This window comes from Piliocolobus tephrosceles, unplaced genomic scaffold (assembly GCF_002776525.5).
Source record: "Piliocolobus tephrosceles isolate RC106 unplaced genomic scaffold, ASM277652v3 unscaffolded_42, whole genome shotgun sequence".
NCBI classification, from domain to species: Eukaryota; Metazoa; Chordata; class Mammalia; order Primates; family Cercopithecidae; genus Piliocolobus; species Piliocolobus tephrosceles.
The window spans coordinates 1,167,110-1,189,051 of NW_022326531.1; the positions used below are offsets into that span (position 1 = coordinate 1,167,110).

Sequence of the window (21,942 nt, forward strand, 5' to 3'; positions counted from 1 at the left end):
ATATATGTCATGTTTCGGTGTAACTTTTTTTGGGAAATGATTTTTCAAAGACTGAATACATAATATAAAATTCTGAAGAAAAACAGAAAGAATGAAATAAATAATCCTACTGGGCTTAGCATAAATTTACAAATAAGGAGTCAGGAAAAATGAGATGTATTTTTTTATATTGAATGTAAGTAATAAAGTACCAACAGGAAACCAAGTTGCCTAGGATATAAATAATCATTAAAAGGTGGCAGTATTTTAGAAACACTTAAGCTTTCAATGATCATTTCACCACGGTAAGTGTCACTTCGCAATATAAGCTTTCTATTCTAAGCCTTTCCTCCACGGAATTTCAGAGAGATGTAATTCCTGAGGTGTATAATGCATTTTTGCTTCTTGCTATGAGTTTGAATACTAGTTAGAAGATATTTTATTAAACAAAGAAAAGCAGCTGGTTTTGCCAATGAGATATATCCCATCCCTAGCAGATTCTATGCTCAAATACAAGTTTGCAGATAAACATTACCCATTTTCATTTCTCCAGGTCACTCCTAAATGAGAAGAGAGACAAAATAAGTAGTGTAAAAACAGACATGAATCATACTATATTTTTTGCTCTTCTCCGACATATTCAAATAGTGAGATATGCTTAAAATACTACAAATATCAACAGCAGTCAACTTTAAACTGGTAAAAGGGAGCAGGGAGAAGGATAGAAGGAGTAATGTAAATTGTACCAAGAGTATGAGGAAACAGGCAGCTGGTGTTCCATGGGAACCAGCCAAGGGCTCAGGCTGTCCTTACATGAGAATTTGCAGGACAGCCTGGACTGTCTTAGCACCCCTGCCTGTTCTACTTCCTTATACTCTCTTACCATCTCCTCTGCTTTATCTCACAACAGCAGAGCCTTGGAGACCATCCTAACTGGCTATAATGTGAGGAAACTCTGTGTCTCTACCCAAGAGTGTAAACGTGAGAGAAGTACCCATTGATGAACACTTTGTGCCCCCTTCGTCTTCTCACCATAATCATTGCAGTCCTGCTTAGTCCTTGCAAATACTCACCTTTGCTTTCTCAGTTGTGAAGGAATGTTGGATTATAAAACAAAGATGGTAGAGCTAAAAAATAAGTATTTTGTTTTATGTTGATTACCATAGCTTTATGACACGAAGCTTCTCTTATGTATCTGAAACCTCTTTTCCCTTATGGATCCTTCTAGACTGTGAATGTGCTGCCTTTCAACAAACTGGTGTATCTCCCTACTTTTCGTAATTTTCTCTAATAATTGCAACTCTTCTGAGCTTGCCTATCCTATGACATAATGAACCAAGAATACAAAAATTAAATAATAAATAATGACTTTTAAAAATCTTTCAAGGGCAGGAGAAAGTATATGATGGATTCACTTAGCTATTTTATATATTGATATTTTAAAAGGCTTACTTCAATTACATGGACTCAGTACTTGTCTTCTTTAGCCATAATAAATAATTGAGTTTTTATTAAAAATCAAATCTCTTTTTTAAAAGCCGTGTGTATGTGTGTGTGTGCGTGTGCGCACGTGCACGTGCGTGTGTGTGTGTTTCTGTGTGTGTGCCTTCTCTGGGGCCTACTGCGTAATCAATGTGAAGGGGAAAAACACTGTGTATCAAATATGGCTGGACATTCAATGGGAACTGTGACAGATACATAATTTGTCTCATATGTACACAGCATTGTATAAAAAGGAGTTGACCTTCCAATCCCACTGACATATCTCTATAGTAAGAATTTCCCCAAGACTTTTAAAAATCATCTTCTAAATTCCTTTAGTTTTCACTGTTTCTTCACTAACATAACCTTTAGATTATAATTTAGCTTCCCAGATAGAAGGAGATCATGTTTTATATGAACACAGCATTCTGGTTCTTAGGTTATTATTTTTGTACTATAAATTAATACTGTCATTCTGGTGCCAAAGCCTTGTGGGAACTTTAGCTATGTTAAATTAGCTCAACTACCGATCACCCACAAACACCAACAGGAATGAGTATCTGAGTCTTCAATGCAAAAGACCAGAGCTCAGAATAGGGTCACTAAATGTGGCACTAGATAGTATCACCTTCTGTCTCTCTCAAGTTTTTCTTCAGCCAATTCCTCTCCATCTCCATATTGACACACATATGTTTTCCCACAAAACAGTGTTAGAGTGACTATTGCCTAGGCTACCTCTCAAGATACAATATAACCGCAAGTCCTCCTAAACTCCCTTGAGTATGGATTCTAGTATGTGAGTTCCTTTGAGCCCTGTCTCTCAGGATTACACTCTCTGAACATTGAGCTCTCCAAAGCCCCAGAATGAGCATGGAATAGTTGGAGCTCAGACACAGCTGGGTAACTTCTGCAACAATAAGATGGAAAGAACTCCTCCTTGTCCCCTGCCCCAGGAGTGCACTCTTAGACGGTCTCCATCAGTAAAGAAGAGAAAATGTATTCATTCAAGTAGGAGTTGGCCTTATGCTCATGAAACACAAAGTAGAACAGCTCCTGCTTTAGCAAGTTTACATTCTAATGTCAGTAGGGTGGATGAGGAGTGAAAAAATAGATCAATAAATAAGAAAATGTTACTTGTTAATAAGTACTCTGAAGATAATCAAATGAGGAAATGTTATAGAGAATGATTAGGGAAAACAATAAGACTATTGTGAATTAGGTGGCCAGAAAATCACTTGGATGGAGACATTTAAATGGCACCCTGAATAATCACCATCTGGGGGCTGCACACGAAACAGAAGGCCAGATGGCCAGTGTGGCCAGAGGCCAGTGAGTTGGTGAAAGGTGGTATAAAATATAGGCAGGAACTAAATGAGGTAGGCCCTTGGAGGCAAAACTGAGGAGTTTGGATTTATTTCAGTTTCAAGTCCATTTCAGGGTTTAAACAACATAGCAGTAGTCTAATCTCCATTTTTAAAACCAAAATTCTGGCTGCTGTGTTGGTATGAATTGTAAAGTGGTAAATGTAGATAGGAGAGTCAGGTAAGAAGCTATATCTATGGCTCTGGCAAGAAATGACCATGGTTTGGTTTATTGTCATAAAGAGGCTTGAATGGGATACAATTTGGTTTGCCCACAGACAAGAAGACCAGCTAAAAGATGAAATGTTGACACTGGCAATTAAGATGATGGCTCTTCCAGTTTTAGTATGAACAACTGCATGGTGGTGGTTCTGTTTAATTATAGGTGGCAGACTTGTGGGAGGAAAAGATTTGAGAGAGGCAGAGGAAGCTAGGTAAATAAGAGTTCCATTTTGTCTGATTTAAATTTTAATGGGTTCTTAGGCATCCAGGGGTAGAAATAATCAGACCAGACCACTCGAGATATGAATCTGGTTTTCAGGAGAGACATCATGGCTGTCACTATAAGTCAGAGTGTCAGCTGCATGGAGATAGTTTTAAGGTATGAGATTGGACAAAGTCACATACGAAGTGGGTTTATATGGAGAAGATAAGAGGACTGAAGACTGAGACCTAAAGTACTCTAAGGTTTAGAAATCAGATAAGGGGAAAAGAGGCAGAAAAAAAGATGGAGAAGTGGTAGCCAATGAGGTAGAAGGGAGAATAAGAATATTTGCTAATACTAAAGCCAAGAATAAAAGGAGTCTTTCAAGGAGAGAATAGTCAACTAATAAGCTACAAATGAGAGACTGAGTTCGATTTTTATGGAGAAACAGCCATTAGATTTCACAAGTGAAGGTTAATGGGGTCCTTGAAAAGTTTATTTTTTAAATGATGACATCTGGTGAAAGGAATGTGATGTGCTACTTTTTCTACTTAAATTTCATAACCAATTGAATGTTGAAAAAAAACTAAGTGGAAAATTGTGTTATCCAGACTATAAATTTCAGCATAGAATTATTGAGTATTAAATAAATGTAAAGAACTATGTCACAGTGTATAAAGGAAAAATTGAACAGCTATCGTTACATCATCTGACTTAACATATTTTCCAATCAAAAAGATTCCTTAATGTTAGAATCATTTTCTACAAGGTTGAAAGGTAATTTTTATATTCAGATATTTATAATTTCTGACATTAACATCTGAAGCCATGTATATTGTAGTCACAAAGTAGAAATAGACATGTCTAAAAAATCATTTGACTTAAAGCAAAAAATTCTTAGTTTCAGGTAGAAATGTCTTTCTGTGACTTAAAACAATATATGTATTTTTTTTCTTTAACTCAGGTATGGTGACATGGTGCCAAAAACCATAGCAGGGAAGATTTTTGGTTCTATCTGTTCGCTGAGTGGGGTCTTGGTCATTGCTCTACCCGTTCCGGTGATTGTATCCAACTTCAGTCGTATCTACCACCAGAATCAACGAGCAGACAAACGAAGGGCACAGAAGGTGCGTATTCAGCTCTATGCAACCATAGTTTAGCACTTCCCACTTTTTATAATGAGCTTTAATAGTTCTTAACGGTTACTCAGTGCTCTGGATTGGTCAGTATGTGCATCAATCAGGACCGAGTAGGTTATTCTACACTAAAAAGAAGCCTAACATCTCAGTGGCTTAAAACAATAAGCAATATTTCTGAATCATGCTACAAGTCCATTACTTGTCCAAAGAGTAGAGAGTCCATCTTGACAGTGTACTTCTGCAGTCTCCAGGAGGAGTAAAGGGCACGATGAATCACACACTGCTTCCTAATGCCCCTCCTGGAAGTGGTTTGAGTCACTTTCTTGTCTATTGCATTAACCAAAGCAAATCACACAGCAGTGTCTAATTTCGAAGTGGGCAGGAAAATACAATTCTACTATGGGACCAGAAGCAGAAAATAAGAAATATTTGATGAACAGCACTAATGACAGTAGCAAAATCAGAAACAGATTCTTGGCAAATTTTATTAAAATCAGATTTCTAGATCTGATTCACTGAGTCTGTATCTATCAAGGGTCAAGCTGGTTCCAGTAGATGAGGGTTATTAAAGGGCACCAAAATGTGTCTCAGATATTTGACATAGTTGACACAGGAAGTAATCTGATCATCTGGGGCTGAGTTTTATTCTCGTCCTAGCAGCTTACCGTTTGTTTGAACTTCATGCCAAGTAATTAATCCCTCAAGAATAAGCATAGTGTACACTCAACTATAAAATGGGGAAAAATAATAAATAATAAGATTAAAATTATATACAAGTATATGTAAATTTATATAACCACATCATATTATAAATATTCAATGTTTACTATAACCACATCATATTATAAATATTCAATGTTTACTTGTGGTTTATATGTGCCAGACATTAGCCTAATGTTTTTCACAAAAGAATTCATATGTTAAAAGATAAACCTTAGCCAAATTAAATTGAAAACTTTACCTGAGCAAAGAGCTATTCATGAATTGGGCAGCCTTTCAAGCCAGAGTAAGCACAGAAACTCCAGCACAGCCACACGGTAGGAAAAGATTTACAGGCAGTAAAAGGAAAGTGACATACAGAAAACAAAAGTGAGGTACAGAAACAGTTGTAATGATTATAGCTCAGCGTTTGCCTTATTTGAACACCATCGGAACAGTTGACCCCCTTTGATTGGCCAAAACTCAGTGGTTGACACAAGAGTGGGTTGCAGTCTGTTTACTCCTCCATTTAAGTTACAGTTCACTATGCATAGAGAAACCTTTAGGCTAAATTTAAAATATGTAAGGAGGCAACTTTAGGCCAAACTTGAGTCAACACATACAACCTTCATGAAAACTCTAGCAGTTAGTTACCATTATTATCCTCATTTTATAGATGGGAATTCTCCAGTATTCCCAAATTAAGCAATTGTAAGGTCACCACAGTCGTTGACACTGCCCATACAGTCCAGTCCCTCCACTGGGTACAATTGCGCATTGTCTAAAGTAACAGGATCCTACTAAAAGTTTAACTTTCAACCACCCATCTATCTCCATTCTAGACATTCCTCCTTTAGTGTAAGAGCCAACTATATGAAAACTATAGGAAGCACAAATCTAAATTTCTGATAAACCAATTTCCCAAACACCTGTATTTCTTCAGAGTTTGTCATCTGCAACAAAGAAATAATAAAGAAAACCTTAGAGTATTTTAGAAGCCTTTTGGTCTACTAAACATTAAATACTAAAATACATTTAGAAATCAAAAGTAAGTAATGTGACATTCTAAAAGTACACTAATTGAAAAGTATATTTTGTGAATGCTTTTAGGAATCTTTAAAATATTTGCTATATTTTTAGTTTCTGCCATAATGCAATGAATTTTACAGAGTTTTACTATTAGAAAAATTGGATTAATAAAGTCAAATATAATAACCAAGTATAATATGTCTAGTATGTAGACTGTGATGAATAAACTGAACATAATCTTCTAAGAAATAACAGTGAATATGAACTAAATAAGTTACCAAAGGATGTTTCCTATTTTCCTTCCCAAGAGATTGGGGGGGGAAAAAAAGCAGAACAAATGCCCATTAGGCTAAGACAGTTTAAATTTATCTGGGACTGGGCTATGTGCCAAATATTAAAGTTATGCAAAAATAACCAGCTAATTCAGTCAAGTAAATATTCAATTCAGTAAAAACATCAGTCCAACTAATAAAAGTAATGTTACAAAATGGTTTTTTTAGACCATATTTTTGTTGTTTAATTCAATTGCCACGCCAAGACCAAGCAAAAGCATGAAATAGACACAGTATTAATTTAAGAACATTCCCATCATCACTATCAGAAATACTTTCCTTCTTCTAGGTTCTTCCATTTGCAATACCCTTCATGCTTTTGCTACCCACTCCTGCTGTTTACAGGGAATACATCGTTTACCCCATTTCTATCAATCATTGATAAAGTCTTAACTAAATCTCAGCCCTTTTTCTGCTTAGCCCTGCCATCTCCAGGATTAACCAAGTTCTGGACCTAGGAATATTGCACTGTCTGCCACTGACTTCTTTCCTCTCTTTTTGTTGTTGTTGGGTACTCAATTTGTCTCATTTCTAGCACATACATGCTGGTGGATATAGGCCTAAACCGTGACACCTCTCCTCCACTCCCACCCTTGGTAATTGTATTTTAATAGATTTATTGATTCTCTTAGTTATTCTATAAATATTTACTGAATAGAATGTATTAGCCAAAATAAAGCTAGATTAATGCAATGACGAGTGGAAGGTTGATATTTTGAAGCAGCTCTTTTAAAATATGGATCACATCACTTAATCATCTGCATACTCACAGGCTAACCTGTGAGTAATTATCACATAATAATCATAGTAGTAATTATAGTTATAATTTAATAATACAAATTGCAACAGCAAAACCCCTCACTAGTTTCTAGAATGTCCCAAGTGTTTTATATCTGTTTTTTGTAACATTCACAATCAACTTGCAAAGGAAGTATACTATTTTCATTTTACAGATAACTTTCTCATGCTCACAAACCTAGTGATTAAAGTCCAAGGCAAAACAATTCTAGTATTATTTGAACTATTAATATTTTAAGATATTCCTATAGATAATTCTAAATGCAGTGAGAAGTTTAGAATCAATGAGCCAATGTATGGTGTAATATTTTTAATTTTCACATTAAAATTTTCACATTGACTAGAAAGGTACTACCCATATGTAATCTGCCATTTATCATACCCTGCTAAGGTGGTTTACAAAGTTTAGAATATCTGAAAAAGAAAAAAAAAAAAAAAAGATTGTTGAGCCCTACTCCCAAAACATCAGACTCTGTAGTTTTGGGTTAGAACCTGAACATTTGCTAATAAATTTCCAGGTGATGCCGATATTGCCGTTTGGGAGACCACATTTTGAGAACCACTGCCTAGTACATTCAGCAATGTCCAAATGAAAGATTTTTTTTTAAGTAGAATAATGAAAAAGCAAGAAATAACTACTTGCTAGAACCTGAGAGTAATCTCTTAGGCTATCTACTATTAAAAACAAAATTACGCAGCCCCTAATTCCACCCAAGAATTTGGTCGCAGATGCCTTCCTATATTCTCTTTCAGTTCTCACCCCTTCCAACATGGAATCCTCTTGCAGATCTCTCATTGCTTAGCCTCTTCCACTGACCCAAATCCCAGCCTTTTTCTACTTAGCCCTGCCATCTCCAGGATTAACCAAGTTCTGGACCTAGGAATATTGCACTGTCTGCCACTGACTTCTTTCCTCTCCTTTTATTGTTGTTTGGTACTAACTTGTCTCATTTCTAGCACAGTTATTTTTTCTTAGCAAGTAAAAAGATTCCAATAAATGTCTTAAACTTCTAAAAGATGATAAAGTTTAATATGCTACTTCCACCTGAGGCATTTTACTAAGCCTTAAATGAAAGAAACAACTGTAAGCAGAATTTCCAGAATGCATGTTACAGGGAGTGTGGGAGCAAGTATTTGAGGAATAAGGAATTACCAAAGAGAAACACCTTCTTTTTTTGTTTGTTTGTTTTTTTTGTTTTTGTTTTTTTTGAGACGGAGTCTCGCTCTGCCACCCAGGCTGGAGTGCAGTGGCCAGATCTCAGCTCACTGCAAGCTCCGCCTCCTGGGTTTATGCCATTCTCCTGCCTCAGCCTCCGGAGTAGCTGGGACTACAGGCGCCCGCCACCTCGCCCGGCTAGTTTTTTTGTATTTTTTTAGTAGAGACAGGGTTTCACCGTGTTAGCCAGGATGGTCTCGATCTCCTGACCTCGTGATCCGCCCGCCTCGGCCTCCCAAAGTGCTGGGATTACAGGCTTGAGCCACCGCGCCCGGCCGAAAAACACCTTCTTTACCTCACTTTTAAGGCTGCCTAGGATACCTTTATGTTTCAAAATATTTTGCGATTTAGTAACAAGATGGCCCCCCAATAACTTCCTTTAATCTACCTCATACCTCATCTAGAAATGACTGACCATTTAAGGAAATCAGTGTCTCGGCCGTGTTTGGCTCATAGATCCTTCTCAGATTGACTTCCACCATCCGTTCCACACATACACTGTAAAGTTTATGTCACTTGGCGTAATTAAAAAGCAATCTACTTGATAAAACTCATTGTGTTCCACTGCATTCTAACCTGTGAGTACTTCACAATACAAGATTTCTATGTCAAATTAGTCTGAGGAAACTTGTAGACTATATATCCCTGTTCTCCTCACAGTGACCATCCACAATGTCATGTGGTGTGAGGAACCCAAGAGCAAAGAAACCTGTTTAACACCTCAGCATTTCCCAGCCTTTTCTTGACCACAGAACCAGTCCTTTGCTTCATCGGTTTGATTTAGATATTACTTTTGACACTTACGAATTCCTTGGAACCAACTTTGAGAAATCCTGCTAAGATTAGATGATTAGACACAAACTGCAGCTATGAAGAATCAGGATGCATAGGAAGAATATGTTTATGAGACAGACAACTTTTCTCCAAACACTATCACCATTTAAGGCAAATAAATTATTTGAAAATAACTATAATGCTTTTTTTACACTGAAAATGTAAACCTTGCTTTAATTAAAATTTAAGAAGTCTCCTACTTTTCATACAGCTAAGATAAAGTACTTACTGAAACTTTTCTCTAACTTCCATATTATTTGCTGATACTTTGCCATGCCAGAAGTTGTATGTCCTAAAAGGGTCAGGGGTAAGAGACTGAAAGGAATACGTTTCTTTTTACCAGCAGATGGCTTTCTTTTAACCTCCCAATTACATAATCGGCGCTGCCAAGATTGTCGTACTGAGAGGGTCAGAAGTAAAATGATTTTCTAAAATATCTTTGTGAAATAATTTCCCTCAATTACCTCCTGGAACCAAAGAGATAATCACGAGTCATAAAGGCTAGTATTCAACAGGCATCTATTGTGGTGCTCCACAAGACCAATTAAACCAATTAACTCCTATGGAATTGTAGTTGGGTCAAAGAAAAGCCATGATTGAAATTGAAATGGGAAGTTATTTTTCTAACACAGTGCATGACTTAGCATAAATGGATAGTCTGTCTCTAAAGCAACTTCTTTTATGTCCCTAAGCCCAGAACTACTTCTACAGTAGTGTTTTCTACCATATGTAGGCTTCCTAATACATGATGAGAAATATATGTCATTTTATTTTGCTGGACAGTATTTTTGGTTAATGTATATGTTTCCTTAATAAAGGAAAACAGTATCACCCAATGCTGCTGCTGAATGCTTAGAGAATGAAGGGAGGGAGTGGGTGAGGAGTCAGGAGTCTGGAGTAGAAAGGCAATGAATGTTCCAGAAGACTAAAAAGACTTTAAGACTGAAATTTCAACAATAATCCCTTTTTGGAAACAAATATATAAATTGCTTATTTCTGAATTATTAGGCTAATTCTGAATCGTTTCCAAGTGTCCTTGTCACTTGCTATTGTTACTGAGTCTCGTCTGAAATCCTGAAACTGCCCAGCTTTTGAAGTTAAAAATTTTCTACCTTCCAACTTCATTCTCTACTATTGTGTCAGTATTTTGACTGATCTAAACATTATGTTTCCAACAAAGAATGAAATTTGTCTAATTTTCTCATCATTTATAAATATGATCTTTGTACAAAGTATATTATTTTAACCTGGAGTCAGCATACAGGAAGAATAAATTTAGGAAGGAAGGGAGGAAGGGTGGTGTTAAAGACAGATGATATCTTAATGCGATTTTGAGAGCTTCAAACATCTCAGTGCTACTCTCAAATGATACATGTGAAAGGCATCTTGGTACAATAACTTTGGAGGGAAATTTGGTAAGACTTAACAAAAGAAACACACACACACACACACACATGTGCACTCTCTTTGGTCCAGGAATAATTTTGCTTTCAGAAATATGTCTTGTAGATGAGCTCATCATCATATTCAAAGCAGGCAGCATTGCTTATAGTTGCCAAAGATGCTTTAAAAATTAATTGGTAGTTGGCCTGGTAAATAAACACTTCTTTGTTTATACCATGGTGTATTATACATTCATAGAAAATGAGGTGGATCTTTACATGTATATATGGAAGGAGTTCCAAGATGTAATTTAAAAACACAACTAAATGCAGAAGAGTGTGAGGAGTATTCTCTGGAGTAAAAATGTATGTGTATATACATGTGAATATATATACTTGCTCTTTTATGCTTAGAAAATTTCTCACAGGATTCTCTAGAAATATTACCAATGATTGATTCTGAAGCCTAGTAGTGGGATGGCTCCTGGGTCACAGACAATTGTTTGCATGCACTTCTGTAGTATTAAAAATTTTGTCATATGTATATATTTATTTTTCATTTAAAAATCTAGATAATTTTAAAATTTTTATTAAAAAGAGCATTCCAGGTCTTGAGACTAAAGATAGTATTTTTCAGGATTGTTTAGAAGGGAAAAAGAAGAAATTTTGTGAGTTAAGCTTACACGAAACTTATCTAAGCCATCCCAGTCTCTGTTTTACATACACTTGCTAGCTACATGTAATACAAATAGAATGATCACCAAAATAGTGATCTCCAGGAAGGGAAAACAGGACTCTTTCCATGACAGTCTAAATATGCATCAATAACAGCAGTAAGAAAGTAGAATGGAATATCAGAAATCTGGCTACACAGCCAGATGCCTAGTACTTGCACTTTAGGGATCTCACTGTAACTTAGAGGAACAATTGGACTGGTCACCTAAACCCTCTACATTGAAGGATATTATCTACAGACACACACAAAAAAGCTTTGAAAATGAAAAGCAATGTTTAAATCTCTCTGGATAGGCTCACTATGTTCTTCATTTCAGCCAATCCAAGAGTGAAATACACATCAGATGCGCATACAGTTGTGTGGACCCGTGCTGGCAGACAAAGTAGATAAATTCAGAGTTGGTTTTGTTTGTTTGTTTTTGTTTGTTTGTTTGTTTAGAGAGAGAGTCCATGTTGTTTGGCATGGATCTACCTTGACTAACTTAAAGGATAATTGCAAAAATACAATTTTATATTGGAGGATGCAGATATAGATGAACAGTGGTTCTTATAAAAAAAAAAAAAAGGAAGGAAGGCAATCAGTTCTTGGTATTTAATTACTAATTTTTTAAGGACATTAGTTTAAACAAAAAGGATTTGGCAGCTGGTTTCCTGAGCTACCGGTCTTCATTTCATTAAGTTACTCAGATAGGGATAAATGAAAATATACGTAAAGTAATACTGCTATTTTTCTTTTGACACAATTGAAAGAAACAATAATGAAATAACTTGATCTTACTGTAAAGACTTGATTATAATTTTTAAAGGCATAAGCCAGCTCCAAGGTAGTTCATTGATTTTACTGATAAATATTAACTGAAATAAAGCACTTAAAAAGGTAGAGAGGTAATTTTCAATAGTTGCATTTGAAAAGCTGGCTTACTTTTAAAAATACTTAGGCTGACAATAGGATTACACAAGAGTTCGTTCACTGTTTTAAGGAAACAGTTCGTAAATGTTAACGGAATATTTATTTTTCTTCTCCTGTAGAAAGCTAGACTGGCCAGGATCCGGGCAGCCAAGAGTGGAAGTGCAAATGCTTACATGCAGAGCAAACGGAATGGTTTACTCAGTAATCAGCTGCAGGTACGATCAAGCACATCTCTTTTTTTAATGTTCAATTTATTGGTTTGAGATTGATTTAGTTTTACTTCCATATAATTTTATTGTGGCTAATTATGACGATGGCTATCCAAACAACAAAAGTATTTTTTTGTTTTGTTTCTTTTTTTATAACTTCACCTATACATCCTCGTTGGCTGTAGAAGGTTAGAAAGTGCACTGTGAAATACTGCCAGTGAATCATGATGACTATTCATCATTAGGCAATATTTCTACACTGTCTCTTATTAACATGGTAAAGGTTTAAAAAAAATACTCAATAATTCAAATGCCTAATTCTTTTTTTTATTTCAAATTTATCTTCCTTATCATTCAACTGGATCAATGGTTGAGGTGGGTGGCTAACATGATGTCTTTTACTTCATAACAAAGAGGGAACAACATTCAACATTAGGAAGATCATATGGCATAAACTGCAATTTGAGAAAATTTATTTTCACCCCAGAATTTTCCTTTAATATTTAGGATTCCAATCTTTACTTACAAAATAGTTTTTATTTACGTGCGCATGATCGCGGTTTCAAAATTTCCTAAGCACTAGGTAAAATTTGATCATCAAAACATAACAGCTTCCCATCTTACAAACATAGTTGGTAGTTGAATGAGTAAAAGGGATTTAAAATTTCAATTCAAAGAGGCATGTCTAAAAGACCAGACCATTCATTTGATGAAATTGTAAATGCCGATCATCCAACTTAACAGGAACTGCACATTTGTTCCTTTCTAGTTAAAAAATAAAATAAAATGTTGCCAGTTAATAGAGCAGATCTCTCTGTGGAAATGTGTAGCTGAGGTTCGAGTTGTTTGCAAATAAAATAGAAAGCTCTTCTGTCTTCTCTTTGTTAACAGTCCTCAGAGGATGAGCAGGCTTTTGTTAGCAAATCCGGCTCCAGCTTTGAAACCCAGCACCACCACCTGCTTCACTGCCTGGAAAAAACCACGGTAAGGAGACAGTATGACTGCCTTCCTCTGCTCTCCGACAGTAATTCCATTTGCTTTTGTGCATACTTCATGCTTCCGAGTGTGATTTCACTGTCTGCATTACTGGACAACATGCTAAAAAACAAACAAACCAAAACCTCACAATATTTGAAATTATTTTGAAAGACTGTAATGACATTTCAACTTGGAAAGCATTTTAGAAACTTATTTAGAATGTTTTATTCTTAGCCGCTATCTTAACTCTAGTCTAAGAAGTCGGTTAATGCAGATGAAGAGTGGTCTTCCAATAGTAAATCCTACACAATATCATTTTTTGTGATTCTTAAAATGCTGATTAGATAGAAAAAAAATTACTGGTGCTCAAGGATCCCTAACATCTAGATCAAGAGAATAGCAATAGCAATAACAAAAACAGAGAACAATGGAATATAAGCTTTTGTTTCATTCACAACCATAATGAATAGAGATAGATAATAGAAACTATTCTCATTAGAAAAATGACTCATGTAATCACTGGTATGCCCCTGGGTGCTAAGGAGTGAGTCTGTATTTCTCCACTTACAAGCTCTCATTTGGACCTCCTCATTGGCAAATCTACCAGTTTCTTAGCCAGTTTGTAAATAGGAGTCACGGTCTATGATGATTACAGAGCAGAACAAAATCTTCACCATATTTGGATTGTGTCATCTCACTCACTCTCGAATGATACATGATTTGTAATCTCAGTTCCAAAGTATTGCCTGTCCATGTACTTATTTACCAGTAGAGTCATTCATGCCTACTATGTGCCCAAGAGCAAGCCAGATCCAAGAAACACCATGAAATGAGTTGTGGCCTCTGCTGCCATTAGCCTCCATTATAAAACAAAACCCCAGACAGCGCTGTTACTGGAAAAGAGCAGCGAACATGGAAAGCAACAATGGTGCCACTGGTCAAGGGAGCAAAGAGGGCAGAGCCATGAGGGGACAGGTCAGGCAAGGCTTCCTGGAGGAACTTGAGTGGAGACCTGCAGGTGACTAGGAGTTAGCTAGGCAGAGCAATGAAGGGGCTAACAGGTGATATAAGTACCTCAAGAAGGAAAGAACTCAGCCAAGGAGGAAGTGAAAGAATTTGAGGGTGGTCAGAAGGAGAGAGTGTAGCATGGCAAAAGAGGAGGGGAAGGGAAAGGCAGTGTCCAGGTAATGTTAGGCTTTACAGGCATGTGGACAATTTTGATCTTCAGCTCATGGAAATTATTTAAGTGTTTTAAACAAGGTAGTAACATGATTATACTTGCATTTTTAGATAAAGATATGGACAGGTCTATAACCTAGTAGGATAAATTTGAAAGTTAAATGATACATTAATAATAAAATGTTGGCCAGGCACAGTGGCTCACGCCTGTCATCCCAGCACTTTGGGAGGCCGAAGTGGGAGGGTCAATTGAGTTCAGGAGTTCAAGGCCAGCCTGACCAACGTAGTGGTCAGGCTAAAAATACATAGTGGTCTACTAAAAATACAAAAAATTAGCCAGACGTGGTGGCGGGAGCCTGTATTCCCAGCTACTTGGGAGGCTGAGGCAGGAGAATTGCTTGAACCCGGGAGGTGGAGGTTGCAGTGAGCTGAGATGGTATCACTGCACTCCAGCCTGGGCAACAAGAGCCAGACTCTGTCTCAATAAATAAATAAAGAAATATATAAGTAAAATATTTTTATTCTTATCTTTTTTGTTCCCTGTATTTTACTTTTGTGAGGGCTTTTTTTTTAATCAAAAACCATTTAACACCAACTAATATAAATTGTGCTACCTACAAAAGTACATAGTAACTAATAACAGAATGACTCCGACACTTTCAACCACTGATGAGATAAATTAGAATCTCATGCATTATAACTTAGGTATGTGAAACCATGCATTGTAAGAGAAAAAAACAGATTGTGAATCTTTTGTGCACCATTTTTCCTTTGAAATTTAATATTTGACATGAAATTCCGTCTTGTCTGATTATATTATTCTCTAGACTTCAAAGAATAGAATGTTAAATTTCATTTATTTCAAAATGCTTGTCTCAGCAAAGAAATGACAAAACGAGTAGCTAAAACATAATCTATTTCTTATTAGCCGATGTCTTGCTTCAATTGTTTTGCTAATATTTTAGGATGAGAGATGGCTAAGTGGAATTTAGTATGTGCAAACCTTCCATTATAAGACTATCCCCACCCACGCAAAGAAAAACAAAGTAGTAATTGAGGTCATTCTCAAGTAGTTCAGACCAAAAATGTTTTCCTGTATATTTCTGAGGTGAAATTCTTGCATAGGCATTTCAGGAGGTTTTTGTTAAACATTTCAAAAGCAAAATTGATACCATGTTTCTACAAAATATGATACGTGAAATGATGCCTATTACTATTTGCTACTGGGCTAAAAGTTAAGAAATAGCGATGGAAAAACTCCAAATGCAAACAGAGATCATGAGTACAGCCAGCAATGCCAGTGATGTATCACAAAGATTATAAAAAAGCCCACAAAATTTCAATGCTAATCCCTTCTGTGTCAAACACAAAGTGACACATTCACAGCAGACAATTATATTTTATTTATGTAACTAATAAGTCATATTTTTCTGCACTGGGTATTTTTAGAGGAACATATAAATAAATGGATAGTGTCTTGGGGTCTCATTTTCTCATTTAGAAATGTTTCCAATCCCAAGTGAAAATATTTACTAATATATAACAGACAATCTAACTTGGGGCATCCTATTAAAATAATCTGTTTTCCATAATTTCAACCTGTTTTAAAAAATAAAGTCAGTGAGAATTTATAACTTCCCTGTGGGTTTTATCTGTATTCATTTTTTAGGTTTTTTTTTTTTCTTAGCTTATACCTTCCAGATTTTATGTTTAAATAAATAAATGATATTTCAAGATAAAGTTAGTCTATAAAGGGACACTAAGTCAGCCTACAGATGTCAATCTCTAGGTTTCACTACAAAGATATTTCCACATAAATGCCAAAAATAAGTGGTTTTGATGTCAATCTTTATGAGAATTGTTTTATTTAACCATTGTATCAAGTCTAACTATACTTGGGCATATTTGAGCTTTAAAAATAAAGCTATGTATTTCATTTTTTAAAATGTGCTTCTCTGTTTTTTCATTTACTTACAACTGTGGAACAGAATCACGAGTTTGTGGACGAACAAGTCTTTGAAGAAAGCTGCATGGAAGTTGCAACTGTTAATCGTCCTTCAAGTCACAGTCCCTCACTGTCTTCACAACAAGGAGTCACCAGCACCTGCTGTTCACGACGACACAAAAAAACTTTTCGCATCCCAAATGCCAACGTATCAGGAAGCCATCGAGGTAGTGTACAAGAACTCAGCACGATTCAGATCAGATGTGTGGAGAGAACGCCTCTATCTAACAGGTACCTGAGATTAATCTGTGTTGTCTACACACCTGTGCTGGTTCCCAGGGTGTGTCTTCTGCACTCATGTTGTCACCTATGTGGCATCTAAATTTCTTGCTCCTATGGTTCAAGAAGAGTCAAAACTGGTAGTGTAACAAGTAGGAAAATGGTTCTACTTGCATATCCATTAAGGGTTAAAAGTAGCAATTATATCAGTATTCAAAGAGTCAGAAGAAGAAAACATGATTCGGTGCACACAAATGTGTTTTTCTCTCTACTGCTCCACAACCTTTTCTTATTTGGGCAAGGACTTTTATACTCAGGATTCTCTTATATATTCAATAGACTGAAATGGTGGTGGACACTACTAAAAGAGTCAAATGAAATTGAGATCAACATGACTAAAAGTTATTTAACAGCACGTAAAAATATACAAACACACTCTCTGTAGCAGTAAAAATGAAAACTTTGCCTACACAAATCATTTATACCAATATATAATTTTGATCAGAAAGATATTTTGGGCCATATCAAACACAAAATCAACGTAATACAAAAAATAAGTGAAGTACTAAAATTGTTTGCCTCTGGTTAGTTCATGAACAAGTTAAGTAAAATTTCCATATTGATATTTTTCCTTTGCTTTTCCTTATTCACTGTCTTTACCACAAATCTGTAAAAAGAAAAAGTAGTACGCTTAAACAATGTATGTCATTAAAATATCAGTTTCTGCCAAAATAATTTTATTCTGTTTTCAAATTGAATAGCATATGTTTTTAGCGTTAGAGTCTGTAAATTCAGTCCCCTTCTTTGTTGGCATTCAAAAGTCTTTGTTGAAATCTGGATGAGATTCTGAATTCAGGTGATGTTGATTTACATAAATTGGATGTCTCTGGGACTAGAAAATTAAACTTAGGAGCCATAAGACTTCTATCTTAAAGATATTTTAGCTTTTCAGTCTTATATCCTTTATAAAAGGAAGTCAACAACGGAAAAGTATCGAGCAAGAAAATCTTAGGACATAAACATCTTAATTATGTTTTCCATGAAAATAAAATAATTAGGTTCAAGCTTCTGTGTGTATCCTTCTCTCTCATTTCCCTTTTATCCCCTTCTCCATATAGAGTATACAATTCATCCAAGAATACCATTTGGGAAAACCTTAAAGTATTAGATAGTAATAGATAAATTTTTTGATTTTTATAATATGTGGTCATCATTAAGTTGAGAGATTTGAGGGCATTATACATCCCAAAAAGACATGAAAATAAAAATATTTTGTGGTCAAAAAAATTAAGAAATCAATATGATATGGCTCTTTCATAGTGGTTTCTCAAACCTCTTAGAGGTCCTATCTTAAATAAAACTACTTTGTTCAGCCCAGGCTATCCAAATCTTACTTGATGTTCTTTCTTTCTTACATTTTTAAATAATACATTTAGTTTGATAAATACTTGATGGAACCAAGTGAAACTGTCTTTTAGAAATTTATTTAATGTTAATTACTGACTATATTCATCTTTAACATAGATTAAGATTTGGGGTTTGATATTTTTAATTATAATAACTTTCCTTAGACAATTAAAATGTTTTTATAAGCATTACAACACATATTCCTCAGTTGTATGAAAAAAATTTAACTAAACAACTTACTTTCTTAAATGTTTTTTTCTATCAGCCGATCCAGTTTAAATGCCAAAATGGAAGAGTGTGTTAAACTAAACTGTGAACAACCTTATGTGACTACAGCAATAATAAGCATCCCAACACCTCCAGTAACCACACCAGAAGGAGACGATAGGCCAGAATCTCCTGAGTACTCAGGAGGAAATATTGTCAGAGTTTCTGCTTTGTAAGACAATTGGAATAAGGTTTAAGAGAATTTGAGTCCTGGCTGTGAAAAGAATCTCAACGTAGAAGAAAGAAGAAACAAACATTCTGCAGATTAAGGCAGCAAAGCAAGAAGGTTGGAAATGAAACAAAAACAAAGCTTCCAATCTTAAGGATGTGAATAAAACCACCAAATGGCATTTCTAGACAGTTTGACCTGTTATACAGAGTAATATTCTGTGGCCCTTTGACTTTGTGAATGAGCACAATGAAATGCCGCCTATTGATGCTTCTTATGATCAGAACTCTTTTTTAATAAAATAAATAAAATAAATCTTTGAACATAATGTTCCAGTTGAATGCAAAACAAAAAAAATATGGAAAACATTTTGATAAAATTTTTTCCTGTTAAAACCATGAACATTGGCTATGATGAAGATTATTACATATGAAAAAAAAACCACAACATATTTGTATTGACTGAAGGAAACCATCATAATGCATGCTAGAATTCTTTGAAGCAGTGATCTCAGTTTCTTTATGTTGTCTTCAGAATAGGCATGATAAACTATAATTGTAGAAAGGGGTAATTTCTGTGCACTTACAACAAGCTGAGTGTTCATGTTCCATGGTGGGCTGTGCGAATAAACTCCTTTTAGAACTGCAGTATTTCTCATGGGGATACTCATTAGTAAATCTAAAGTGTTCAGATAGTTCGGTATTAATTATTGTTTAACTTTGCACCTAGGTACTGTTACAACTGCAATAATTCATTGTACAACTGTTGTATCAGGAATCAGGATTTTTCTGTTGTACTTTCCAGATCTTTATAGATATGGTAGAGCCACGTTCGTAGAAAAACTTCTGGTGTGGCCAGGTTTTAGGTAACTTTTTAATCCAAAACTATTGTGCCATAAATGTTTTTCAGTAATATTCTTTGGTCCACTGTATACCTGTGACACAGTGCATTACCTGTTCTTGTATTTCTGTAGCACCTTTCTATTGGGTTTATCATCATCAACAAGACTAATGTTTACTGTAGTTCAAGTGACTTTCCTACTTTTGTATTTCAAAAAAAAAAAAAAAATTATCTTGTAAGTAGATTGTCATCAATCCCCTTGTCAAAAATGAGAAAAAAAAGGAGTTGACCCATGTAAATTATCACTAATGTCTTTGTTGTTTATGGAAAAGCCCAGATACTGGATCTATCACTATGTATTTTATGAAAAGAATTGACTGGGACTAATATCACAGGATCGGTCATCTCAGAGTCTTACTTGATGTATTATTTATTTTGCCTGAGATCTTGAATACATTTTGAGAATAACTAATGTGGATTGAAATGTAGAGATAAACTAGAGTGCTTTATTGAGCAATATTTGATGAAAGCATGCTTTCTACGCCATTCAGGAAGGCAGCACAAATTTATCTCAGAAAAGCTCCTGTGTATTGCGAGGTACAATTTTCTCCAATAAGTCAGGAGGACAGGAGTTTGATGATGCAAAGTTGATCTCTGTACATTTAAGTGAAAAGTTTTGATAACTTTTCACCCTTAAAATATTTCAGCAGACATGTCTGCACGTGACAGTGTAAAAAAGTTTAAAGTCAAATGCAAAGTTTTTATTCATTCCAAGCCACCACTGTAAGGAATAAAGCTTAGCTTCTGTACATGGAAAGAGTTAATAATTATTCCTCTATTAGAGATGAGATTTTTAAATGCTTATCATATTTTGTCATAAAAAGAGATTAATCCAACCATTTTCAAGTAAAGCCAGAAATCCTTGCTTCCCATTTCTAGAATAGCTTCTAGAACAGTGCTATGCACATATTAGATCTTATAAACATTTGCTGACTGAAAGTAAGATAAACTCAACTATCTCTTGGGAAGAACTGGCTTTATTCCTAGTACATCTTTTAAAAAGTTACTAATCTTCCAGCAGTACAAATATTAACAATTATATTAACACCTGCCTCGTGTCACTTTGTGCTTCTAGAGCAATGTCTAGTGAAACTTATCTGATGGCATTTATCGAAAACTTTCTAAAAAGTAGACTAAGGAAACCATAATCAGAATTACTATGTCTTTTGATTCCCAATGAGAAGTTCTATTTTCATGTTCTTAATATTACATAAAAGAAAATGCAGTTAGGTTATTTCAATTGACAATTCTGCCTTCTCTTTTGATTTATCACTTATCCAAAATTATTAATTTTGTTAGGCTTTTGGAAAAGAAAAAAACCTTTTTGATGTTTTAGGTGATTTAAAAATATACTGTGTTGGTGGTGAATGACTATTGATGACTGTTAAGTGCATCTGTATTGTAAGTGAAATGTAATTATTTCTGTGTACCATATGGAGTAACTAAGGTCATTGTTTTTGACAATTTTGTTTGAAATTCATATATCTTATTTCAAAGGATAGCATAATATCTGCATTATGCTGGAAAAAAATAGACCTTTGGAGAATACTTAAATAAAACATGTGCATGCTTGAACAGGACAGAATGTTGACTGTTGACCTATTTTGTTAGATTTCATTCCTTTCCCGAAATTAGGATGTGCCACATCCATAATACACATGTGGGAGTACCCTGTGAGACATACAACTCAAAGGACAGAACAATGGAAAGTAATGCTTAAATCTCATCTGAATGGGTGGAGACAGTAGCTTTTGCCAGTAATGGGAATTAAGGCAGAGACTGTAACAGAAAAGATAGTATCAATTAAGGAAAGCCAGTCCCTGAACCTTATATACTTCTTAAACGCCACTACTTGCATTAAGCAGAGAAGCTCAGGGGTAATGGTTTTGGTCAGAACTTAACTAAATTCTTTATTTTTTTTATTTTATTTTATTGAGAACTTAACTAAATTCTTAATCAAAGGCTTTATTCTGTCTAGGAAAGCAGGGTGATTTATTTGTCTAGCTATTTGTATGTATGTGTATATGTAGATATAAATTTATTCATACACATATACATAGATTTGCATTCATTTTAAATATGCAACCACTAATGGTTTCTCCTTAATATCCTGGAAAGGATAAAAAGCAAGCAAATGTTAAGAGTTTATAGAAGAAGGAAAAAGACAAAGGAAATTATTTAGTAGAAAAACTGATTTTAACTGGTGATATATATGATTCTCTTCGTGGATAGTCTCTATCTTTTCTTGTTAATTATTTTCATTTATAGCCTTTGATTTATTAGGTGTCA

At 35.1% G+C, this 21,942-nt stretch overlaps 1 protein-coding gene across 1 annotated transcript in view; it reads left to right on the forward strand.

Annotated features, from left to right (window-relative positions):
* The window catches only part of LOC111550233 (potassium voltage-gated channel subfamily D member 2), a 488,246-nt gene extending 467,012 nt beyond the window's left edge, over positions 1-21,234 (forward strand). Inside the window, exons 2-6 of the mRNA XM_026454368.1 lie at positions 4,211-4,373; positions 12,440-12,535; positions 13,421-13,513; positions 16,675-16,922; positions 18,583-21,234. Of these exons, the coding sequence (XP_026310153.1) occupies positions 4,211-4,373; positions 12,440-12,535; positions 13,421-13,513; positions 16,675-16,922; positions 18,583-18,760 (778 nt within the window). The 3' untranslated portion in view covers positions 18,761-21,234. The remainder of the gene's footprint in view (positions 1-4,210; positions 4,374-12,439; positions 12,536-13,420; positions 13,514-16,674; positions 16,923-18,582) is intronic.
* Positions 21,235-21,942: the final 708 nt, after the last annotated feature.